The following is a 12144-nucleotide window of genomic DNA, read 5'->3' as shown; positions in this document are numbered from 1 at the left end:
AGAAAAAAAAGGAGCGTTAGCTCCGCAAGTTTTTACCGACAAAACTAGTAATCTAGGCGTTTATTTTTCTATAACCTAAATTTGTTTTTTTATCCTATGAAAATATTTAAAGTATGTTCTATTCCATAGCCTTGCAAGTTGCTGTCCTTAAAAAAATACATTAAAAATAGATTAATAAATATTTGATTAAGAATTTGGATACATTAGCCTTGAAAAGTGCCATACATGGTTTCTTGAAAGGCTTTCAAATCTGAAGTCTTTATAAGCTATTTCTAGCAGTTTCACACAGTTTAAACTCCTGGAACACTTTTCATTGCGAGAATTTAACAAAGGTATTCCATAACACCGTTTTTCTGTAGCTTTTCACATGGTTTTGGACTTTTTAAATTCACCAACCCTGATATCTTTCAAATCCTTTTTGGCCTTTATTAAAAGGACAGTCTAGTCAAAATTAAACTTTCATGATTCAGATAGGGCATACAATTGTAAACAATTTATCAATTTACTATTATTATCACATTTTCTTTGTATTCTTTGAATTATTTGTTGAAAGCTAAACCTATGTAAGCTCGCTCATTCTAGTTTATAATTAAAGAGTCAATTTACCAACTTTATGGAAGTTGGGGTAAAATAATAGTACTAAGGACATGTAGGAGCTTATCCAATACACAATTTCCAGACCTATGTTCTTTGGCAAGCGTTAATTGTCACAGAGAGGCATTCAGAGCGGCCTGTATGGGAATTGGAGCCTAGTGGAGTTTGGCCTAAAGTGTGTCACCTACAAGTGCTGGGACTTTTACAGCACCATGGAGCATGTTCCACAGGCACTGCATACCCTGCTAGCAAAATTTGAAGAGAATATGTTCCAAATCTTTGCCGCTATACAGAACGAAGTACCAGGAGACAGCTATCAATCAAAGCCTATTACAAAATCCCAGGACGGCTCGCAGTTCCCGGAACAACTCAGAGTAAGAGAAGGGTATGTCAAGTTATCACTCGCCGATCACATATTCCAAGATGTAGTTGCTCTACAAAGTCAGATTCATCATGAACATCTAGACTGTAAGAGTTGACCGGGAGATCTTACAAATTGAACTAGAGGGCATTTCAAAAGCGTGAAGTCCCTCCAGGATGAGGTTGGTAGTGATAGGCCCTAGCTGCCTGACCTCATTTTGGCAATAGCGCAATCAGATGGTCCTCACGGCGGAGATCTCCAAGTCTCTACCCCAAAAAAATTTCTAAGGCAACCGTTTGCAAGCATAGGAGTGGAATAGGAGAGGATTTGTATTAATGGTCAGCCACCACATCTTTTATTACAATATTTTGTTGGGCTTACTTAATCCTTCCCTCTGTTGCCAACTCAATTTTTGCATCTGGAACTCTTAATAACGACAGTAATGTCTGAAATTCTAGACCCTGGAAAACATATGGGACATTTATTTAGTTTCTAGTTGGACATTTTGTTTCTGTTATGCTCTGAAGCCCAATTCTTAGAATACCTAGAAGACCCACCGTCTAGTTTAAAGTTTATCAACAACTTGCAGCCTTTATGCATCATTCAATATGCTTCTATGCTCAAGATGGGTCATATAAGTATATACAAGTACAAGTTTATGATTTCTCACTCAGAAATATATTTACCTATATCAGATGCTGATATATATATATATATATATATATATAACTTCATATTTTCTAGTCTGAAATTCTAGAACATATCTATTTAGGCAGATTATAAATTGTCTATATATTTCTGTTCATGTATTTGTTTATATTACATTTTGTGACCATACGTATGTACCAGATTTATCCACTAGGTGCTAGTAGAACTATAATGTCAGATATATACTTGAAGCGGGTCCTTACTAAGCTGAGGACACATTCATTAGAGTAGGGACTAGGCACTTGAAATAGTCACTAGTAAATGTCTAGAGTGCCTTTCAGAAAGAACACTATATCCTCTTCCTGATCCTAGAAGTCCAAGTATTATAGAGTTTGTACTAGATTTTAGAGTGAGGGGTTGCTACCCAGCAATATAGGTTAATCTGGTGTTTGAGTCTTCTGTTTAACTAAGTATGCTATGAACATGTTAATATAGATGTTGGTACCACTTATAATATGTTATAGGTCTAGACTCACTTTTCTTTTCCATGAAGGAGGTGCAAGTATGTCTATTCTTTTGTTATATAATTAAGGATCCTATAGTATCAAGTATTTTAGTAATACTATTAGAGCTGCCCCCCCCCCCATATATATCTGTTTATTGGATAAACAGAAGAACACAGATTCTAAGACACTTTTCCCTAAATTCCAACTATGTGATTCAAATCACAGTATATACATATAGTAATTTATTTGGTACAAGACTTTGGGAAGGTGCATAGAAAAACAATTTAAAGCTGACAATATATAAATCAAAGAGATAATGTACTAAAATTTCATAACTTACACTCATCAGCTAAATCTAGTCTACCAGGCATTTTTATAGCACCTGTTACCTTCCTATGGGAATTATTGTTTGCTTCTTTCTAGTGTAATCTTAACTTTTACCCTTTCCCCTACCATCATGGCACAAGAGCGGCTGTTTAAGTTTAATTAGCTTCCCCCTAATAAGTTAATAGAGTTTGCAAAGGTCCTTAAGTGGTCTCTTATTCTTTGGGGAATATATATAAAAATTAAAACTGAGGTTGATTTCATAATTGTACATGCACTTCATAGACTTTATCCTATATACTAAAATAGGTGATACTGTTTTGACTAGTGTATTATCTTTACCACATGCCTCACCTACAATTATTTGCAACAATTTGTTTATGTTTTGTTTTTCTGAAACCTCAATAAAATATTAAAAAAAAAAAAAAACCTATGTAAGCTCATATGCTAATTTCTAAGCCCTTAAAGGCTGTCTCTTATATAAGAACATTTTGACAGTCTTTCACAGCTAGAGGGTGTTAGTTCCCGTGTGCCATATATATAACATTGTGCTCATGCACGTGGAGTTACCTAGGAGTCAGCAGCACTGATTGGCTAAAGTGCATTTCTGAAGTTCTTGGGTAGTCATTGTTTTAAACACAACAGGTTCTTGTTTCATTAATGAGATTTCATGTATTGAATACTTAAGGTAGCTATAGGTGTAAATGGCAAGAATGCCATTTGGTGGTGCTTTACAAATAAATACTTTGGGCTAGATTACAAGGGGAGTGGTAAATTATCGCAACAATTAATCACCCATTACAAGTGGCTGGTTATTGGTCCCGCAAGCTTGCGGTATCAATTTGCACTTATAAAATTAACCAGAGAATATATATGTATATGCTTATTTTTTTATATATATATATATATATATATATATATATATATATGTGTGTGTTAATATGTGTATATACACATATTAACACATAAATATGTATGTATATAAGCATATACATATATATTTAAGATTGTTGCCATCGCTGCGCTACTTACCCCCTTCACCGCCATCTCTGACGTCATCAGAACGAGCCTATGATCAGGAGCCTATGGAAGCGCACTCTCGTGAGCGCAATGCTTCCGAACAATACAAACACCAGCTCATGTTTGCATTGCAGTCAACTTGTAATACCAGCGCACATTAGCGTGCGCTGGTATTACACAGTGGAGCACAAATATTGCTTTCATGAAAGCGATATTTAACACTCCACTTGTAATCTTGCCCTTAATGCAGCTATAGATGTAAATGACAAAATGCCATTTGATAGTGCTTCACAAATAAATACTTAATAATTTATTTTATATTATTATTTTTATTATTATTAATACTAAATAATAATCGTCTAGATTCTGAGTTTTGTGGTACGGCTATACTACGAGTCTCGGCGGTATAGCTATACCGCAAGCATTTTAGCCTGTAACGCAATGTCCATTCTGCACTCAAAAAATGACGTTTGAGTGCATGATTTTCATAGCGCCATATTACAGGTTGTGTGGTCCGGCTAAAATGCTTGCGTTACAGCCTATACCGGCACAATCCATTCCGCCATGTAAGAGCACTAGTTATGGATTTTGTGTAAAAAAAAAATGTTTCACAAAGCTCATAACTAAAATGTTACAAAGTACACTAACCTCCATAAACTACCTATTAACCCCTAAACCACCACCCTCCTGCATCGCAAACATTATATTAAACTTATTAACCCCTAATCTGCCGTCCACCAACATCACGACTATTAAATAAACCTATTAACCCCTAATTCGCCATCCCCAACACTAAATAAACCTATTAACCCCTAAACCACGCCCCCCCAACATCGACAACACTATAATGAAGTATTAACCTCTAAACCTCCAGTCCCCCACATTGTAACTAATAAATTATACCTAATAACCCCTAAACTGCCGGTCCACAACATCGTAAAACACTAAATTAAACTATTAACCCCTAAAACTAACACCCCCCTTACTGTAAATTAAAATTACAATATAATGATCTTAAAATAAATAAAAACTTACCTGTGAAATAAAAAAAAAAAAAGATTAAACTATAAATTAACCTAACATAACTATTCTAACAAAATAAAAAAACTACCAAAAAAAAAAAATTACATGATTAAAAATACCTAGCTTACAAATTTAAAAAAAACTAATACTGCAAAAATTTAAAAAAAAATCTAATTACATAAAATAATAACACTAAAATTATGAAAAATAAAAAGCTCTAAGATTACAAAAAATAAACAAAATTATCAAAAATAATAAATGTTACACCTAATCTAATAGCCCTATAAAAATAAAAAAGACCCCCAAAATAAAAACACCCCCTAACCTACAGTAAACTACCAATAGCCCTTAAAAGGGCCTTTTGTAGGGCATTGCCCTAAGTTAAACAGCTCTTTTACCTAGAAAAAAATACAGTCCCCCAACAGTAAAACCCACCATCCAACCAACTCCCTGAAAAAAAACAACCTAAGTCTAAATAAAACCTAAGCTACCCATTGCCCCTAAAGGGGCATTCAGCTCTTTTACACTGCCCTTAAATGGGCATTCAGCTCTTTTACAATGCCAAAAAGAACCCTAATCTTAAAAAAAAAACACCCCAAAAAATAAAAAATAAACCTAACACTAACCCCAGAAAATCTACTCATGGTTCCTAAAGTCCGGTCATCCATCCTCATCCAGGAAATCCTATTGGCTGATTTGAACAGTCAATAGGATTTCAGAAACTCTCATCCTATTAGCTGATTTGAATTTGAAGAATCAAAACAGCCAATAAAAATGTAAGGTACGCCATTTTGAAACAGGTACCTTGCATTCAACTTCAGTCTATGGCGGGGATCGTATGAAGATACGGATGTCATCGCTGTCCAGGATAGCTCTGCTCTGCGCTGCCGGGATGAAGATAGAAGACGTCCCCGAGATGGATGAAGGTGTCGCCGCCTGGATGAAGACTTCTCGCTGCCTGGATGAAGATTTCTTCCCGCTTGGATTAGGATGAATGACTGGACTTTAGGAACTGTGAGTTGTTTTTCTGGGGATAGTGTTAGATTTATTTTTTATTTTTGGGGTGTTTTTTTAGATTATTGTTCTTTTGGGCACTGTAAAAGAGCTGAATTCCCTATTAAGGGCAATGCCCATACAAATGCCACTTTAGGGGCAATGGTATCTTAGGTTTTTTTAGACTTAGCTTTTTAATTTTGCGGGGTTGGTGGGGTGGTGGGTTTTACTGTTCTAGGTAAAAGAGCTGTTTAACTTAGAGCAATGCCCTACAAAAGGCCCTTTTAAGGGCTGTTGGTAGTTTATTGTAGGTTAGAGGGTGTTTTTATTTTGGGGGGGCTTTTTTATTTTTATAGGGCTATTAGATTAGGTGTAATATTTATTATTTTTGATCATTTTGTTTATTATTTTTGGTGATCTTAGTGTTTTTTATTTTCTGTAATTTTAGTGGTTTTTGTAATCTTAGGTTTTTTTTATATTTTTCGTAGTGTTAGGTTTTTTTAAATTTATAATGTTAGGTTTTTTTATTTAGTTACAATAGTAATGTTTGTTTAATTTATAGTTTAATCATAGTTTTTTTTTTATTTCACAAGTAAGTTTATATTTATTTAAAGATAGTTATATTGTAATTTAAATTTAAAGTTAGGGGGTATTAGGTTTAGGGGTTAATGGTTTAATTTAGTGTTTTGCAATGTTGGGGGGCTGCCGGGTTAAGGGTTAATATGTTTAGTTAATTAGTTACAATGTGGGGGGGCAGTTTAGGGGTTAATATATTTAAATAGTGTTGGTGATGTCAGGGGGGGGGGTGTCAGTTTAGGGGTAAATAATTTTATTTAGTGTCGGCGATGCCGGGGGCAGCAGATTAGGGGTTAATAACTTTATTTAGCGTCAGCAATTTTGGGGAGCAGCGGATTAGGGGTTAATAATTTGATTTACTGTTGGTGATCTCGGGGGCGGCGGATTAGGGGTTTTTAGACTTGGGATTTATGTTAAGGTGTTAGGTTTAAACATAACTTTCTTTCCCCATAGACATCAATGGGATTGCGTTACAGCGATCTCCATTCTGCGATCGCAGGTGTTTTTTTTTTTTCTAACACTTTCTCCCCATTGATGTCTATGGGGGAAAGCGTGCACAAGCACGTAAACTCAGCCCTTGGCTTTTGTGCGGTATGGAGCCTAATGCACCATACCGGACAGCACAAGGAGGCTTTTCAGTAACTCGTAATGGCAGCGCTATGGAAAGTGCAATAACGCAAAGTTGTTGGTGTTATTTTCGCACCCTGTTTAGCGCAAACCTCGTAATCTAGGTAAGTATGTACAAACATGCATTCAAACACAACCGGTCGTGATCATTCATATTAAATAAATTAGCTGTCACATGGTACTATTGATTGCATAGCTTTTCCTTCAGTGGAGGTCTGTTAAAACCTGTGCAAAACCCCATTACAAAATAATTTAAAATTACAGATTTTTGTAGTTTTGAATGTATTATAAGCAGATTGTTTTGTTATATTGTTTATGTAATTTAATCAGTGTTAGTGATAACAATGGCATTTATTTAGATGGATTAGTTTGCTTTTGAAAAGGAAAAAAAAAGAAAAAACATTTAAAAAAATTCCCAAGCTTGAATACAGTGTTTTTTCACAGTTGGCTGTTTTTCAGATACTTTATAGAAATATATCTATGAAAGGATTCTAAGATCTCTGTTGAAGATAAATAAATGATAGTGTTTACTGAGTTGCAAATGTTCAGTGTATTTTATTTTTTAAGTAAATAAAGAGCACACATAAAAAGTGGTGTTTTTTTTTTAGTATATCCAAAAATTCACTTTAAGAGAAACACTTACTTACAAAAGACACAATCAATATAAATATATTTATATTTTCAGATCTATAGACGTTGCTGGCTAGTTTTTAAAAAGGCATCCAGTAAAGGTCCAAGAAGATTAGAAAAGTTTCCTGATGAAAAAGCTGCCTTTTTTAGAACTTTTCACAAGGTAAGTTTTATGTACACGTACATTTATTGGGGGGAAGTTATATTTATTGGTATCTCTATGCTTTTTTTTGCCCCATTAAACTATATATTTATTTATTTTCTGTAAACTAATTTAAGGTAAGGATAAGGTAAGAAATATAATGAACATACATGCTGAGGGTTTAATATCTTCAAAACGTATTTTCCCATTTAATGCAAATAACGTGTAAAATAAATTATTGATGAATTTGGTCTAGCTGTAAAAAAACAAAATTCACAAATTTAAAATCCAGACTATACTAGACTGGAACTATTTTTCACGTTTATTGAAAGATTTTGATGGTAGAATTATTTCTCCTATGACTTGTATCAACACTATTTGGCTATAAAATTCTCAATACAGATCAACCAAGTGCCCTCACAGCTATAATTGCCTGCTTTCCTCTTGTTAACATCTGTCTTTTATGTTTCATTGTTGAAACCTTGAGTGCTTTACAAATTCCCTTTGAGCCTCCCTCTTCTAAAACCAAATTTGTAGACAAAAAAGATGAAACTAAAAACAAGTCATAAATTATAGAGCTGCCAGTAAACATAGATTAAAATAAAACAAATATTTAACTGCTGTCTGAATTTTGAATTATTAACAAGAAGCATGAACCTACTAACAAATTGTATGTGATGTTACTAATATGCATTTATCAGGAAAATGAAACTTGATGTGATCTGAGATGAAGCTTTGTGAAAACTTAGGATTCATTCATTATCATTCACAATAGACTCAATTGTATGTTTAATTATTTTGTTGGTTTTCTTCTGCTATTGTAAGTGATAAAACAGTTTTACAAAGAAAATCATTCTGATCATAATCAGAAAAGTCATGAATAGTTAATACAGTAAGTGACATATAACAGAAGTTTTAATTATTGGCTTTAGGATAGTGATAAGTGGGCAATAGTTTGATGCGAAGATTCTCAAGTAAACGCATTTGCTTGAGGAAAATTAAATTTAATGCACATTGGGATACTGTGACTTCAGAGCTCTGGTTAACTGTTACAAGAGTTAAAAAGTAGCACAAAACACATAAAAAATACATTGTATAGTACTGTTACACCCGTAATAACACTGTCTAATAAAAATGATTAAAAAAAAAAATTGCATAAAAAGTTTTAAAAGGGATAAAGTTATGAGGTCTCAGGTGTTAGAAAAAAAGGACTGCAAAGTGTTTAACACAGAGATATACCCATGCATACACATCTAAATATGTATATATATGTGTGTATGTATATATATATATATATATATATAGAGAGAGAGAGAGAGAGAGAGAGAGAGACTAACTAAGACAGCTCTTTTTTGCATTATCTTTTATTCATTCATAGTAGTATTCAAGATTTCAGCCTCCACCTGGGCCTTTATCAAGGTTACAAATGATCACATATAATCACACTTATATATCCTAGTATCTCACATAACCACGCCCAGAGTTAACTGCAAACTTTGCTCCTTTTCCAGTTACACTTTCTTATTAGAAGAGCCCATCCAAAAGTTGTCAGGGTACCAGGAACCAGACAGAAACATAAAAAGGCTAAATTAATCACAAATTTATTTTAAAAAATAAGAAAAAATAATAATGAGTCCAAAAGCCAAATGAGTCAAAGTTTGAGCAGATAATCAGACTAGCCGGGGTCAGGAATACAAAGATCAGAAAAGTCAGGAATTAGCTGGGGATCCGGATACAGAAGCGAAATCAAACAAGCCAGGTATACACAGAGACAGGAACACAGGAACTCCCAGAGGGATCAGAGACAACGCAAGGGCAATTGCAAACAGGACAGAGGCAGCTAAATAGGGAGTGATGATTGCAACAAGTATCTATTTGATGATGTTCTGCAGTTTGACCATAAGAGGAAGCCTGGGACTAGTGAGCAGTTACAGGCAAGGAGAACAGGTGAGTCAAAATGGCACCCAAGATAAAAAGCAGCAAATAACATAGAAATCAGGGTGAAACCCTGGCAGTACCCTACCCTCAACAACGCTTCCCCAGCAGGAGGACAAAATACTTATTGGGGAAATGGGCATGAAAGGCACAGAATAGGGCAGGAGCATGAACATCAGAGGAGAAAAGCCATGAACGCTCCTCCGGACCGTAATCCCTTCAGTGAACCAAATACTGTACATGACCTTTGGACAAACTAGAGTCAATAATGCTGAGTTGCACAAAAGAACAGGGAGGCAGGCACTTCAACAAGGCTTCAGTAAAAAGTACAAATGTTTAATGAAAACAGGATAAAAATAGTAACAGCAACAAACGCTGTAAGCACAAAGACAGACATATATAAGGCAGGAGGACAGACAGACACAGGTGTCTGATGTGTTTCGCGCCCCAGTGCTTATTCATAGACATAAGGTATGCTCTAGGCTTATTCTATAGAAAGGGTAAACTCACATGTGATTGGTTAATGAAAACTTACACACCAATAATTAAAAATGCTTAGTTGCAACTAAAGAAACCCAAAATAGAGACCTAGGATGCATACACATAAACAGATAAAAACAAAGTGAACCTAATTAGAGTTATATATTATAAGATATACATGGCTAAAGTATTTACCACTTATAGTATGTATATGGGATGTTACCTGATCCTATATAGGATGCAAACAAATACAGGCAGAAAATGAGAGTCCAAATAGTTAACACTTTTGGCACTATATAGGCCTGTGAATGTAAGATTAAACAAATTATTATTAATATAATCCAATATTTTTTTAAACTCTATGTCATCTAAGGGTTTTTTAGCAATGACCAGCAGGTCATCAATATAACGGCCTGCTGGTCATTGCTAAAAAGCCCTTAAATGAAAGAGTTTAAAAAGTTTTTGGATTATATTAATAATAATTTGTTTAATCTTACATTCACAGGCCTATATAGTGCCAAAAGTGTTAACTATTTGGATTTAACCCTACAGATCTGTGAAAACAACATTGTAACAAAAGCTTTTCGAAAAGACACAGCAGGTAACACAATATTACACGCCTCCTCTCAACACCCTAATCATGTAGTAAAAGCTATACCTAGGGGCCTATTCATCAGAATACGTAGAAACACAAAATCTGATGAAATATATGAGTCCCAGTCTATAGAGCTAAAAAAATAGGTTGTTACATAGGGGCTATGATGAAAATCTCCTTAAAAAATGTTGAAAAGAAATTAAAACATATAATGCCCCCCCCCCCCAAAAAAAAAAGGGTATAATAAAGATATGAGTTCAAATTTAAATTTCAAAGATTCCATAGTTTTCACAACTGCTTATTCCAAACAATATGATGATGTTGTTAAAATTTTAAAAAAACATTTACACATCTTGCTAGGAGATGATACATTAAAACTATTTATTAATAACATCAGATTTCTCCCCAAAAACTCTAGGGCCTAGATTTTGAGTTTGGCGGTAGCCGTCAAAACCAGTGTTAGAGGCTCCTAACGCTGGTTTTAGGCTACCGCCGGTATTTGGAGTCAGTCAGGAAAGGGTCCAACGCTCACTTTGCAGCCGCGACTTTTCCATACCGCAGATCCCCTTACGTCAATTGCGTATCCTATCTTTTCAATGGGATCTTTCTAACTCCGGTATTTAGAGTCGTGGCTGAAGTGAGCGTTAGAAATCTAACGACAAAACTCCAGCCGCAGAAACGCCGGTTTATAAAGCTCTTAACTACTGTGCTCTAAAGTACACTAACACCCATAAACTACCTATGTACCCCTAAACCGAGGTCCCCCCACATCGCCGCCACTCGATTAAATTTTTTTAACCCCTAATCTGCCGACCGCCACTTACGTTATACTTATGTACCCCTAATCTGCTGCCCCTAACACCGCCGACCCCTATATTATATTTATTAACCCCTAACCTGCCCCCCTCAACGTCGCCTCCACCTGCCTACACTTATTAACCCCTAATCTGCCGATATACTATAATAAAGTTATTAACCCCTAATCCGCCTCACTCCCGCCTCAATAACCCTATAATAAATAGTATTAACCCCTAATCTGCCCTCCCTAACATCGCCGACACCTAACTTCAAGTATTAACCCCTAATCTGCCGATGGGAGCTCACCGCTACTCTAATAAATGTATTAACCCCTAAAGCTAAATCTAACCCTAACACTAACACCCCCCTAAATTAAATATAATTTAAATCTAACAAAATAAATTAACTCTTATTAAATAAATTATTCCTATTTAAAGCTACTTACCTGTAAAATAAACCCTAATATAGCTACAATATAAATTATAATTATATTATAGCTATTTTAGGATTAATATTTATTTTACAGGCAACTTTGTATTTATTTTAACCAGGTACAATAGCTATTAAATAGTTAAGAACTATTTAATAGCTAAAATAGTTAAAATAATTACAAAATTACCTGTAAAATAAATCCTAACCTAAGTTACAATTAAATCTAACACTACACTGTCAATAAATTAATTAAATACAATATCTACAATTATCTACAATTAAACCTAACACTACACTATCAATAAATTATTTAAATACAATATCTACAATTATCTACAATTAAACCTAACACTACACTATAAATAAATTAATTAAATACAATACCTACAAATAACTACAATTAAATAAACTAACTAAAGTACAAAAAATAAAAAAGAACTAAGTTACAAAAAATAAAAAA

General features: G+C 34.3%; 1 protein-coding gene across 1 annotated transcript in view; it reads left to right on the top strand.

Annotated features, from left to right (window-relative positions):
* The first annotated feature begins 6638 nt into the window (after positions 1 to 6638).
* DOK6 (docking protein 6) overlaps positions 6639 to 12144 on the top strand; it is a 465273-nt gene continuing 459767 nt past the window's right edge. The window contains exons 1-2 of the mRNA XM_053715854.1: positions 6639 to 6683; positions 7358 to 7465. Coding sequence (XP_053571829.1) covers positions 6639 to 6683; positions 7358 to 7465 — 153 coding nt within the window. The remainder of the gene's footprint in view (positions 6684 to 7357; positions 7466 to 12144) is intronic.

This window comes from Bombina bombina, chromosome 5, assembly GCF_027579735.1.
Source record: "Bombina bombina isolate aBomBom1 chromosome 5, aBomBom1.pri, whole genome shotgun sequence".
Classification (NCBI taxonomy): Eukaryota; Metazoa; Chordata; class Amphibia; order Anura; family Bombinatoridae; genus Bombina; species Bombina bombina.
This window is presented reverse-complemented; position numbering and strand designations above follow the sequence as displayed.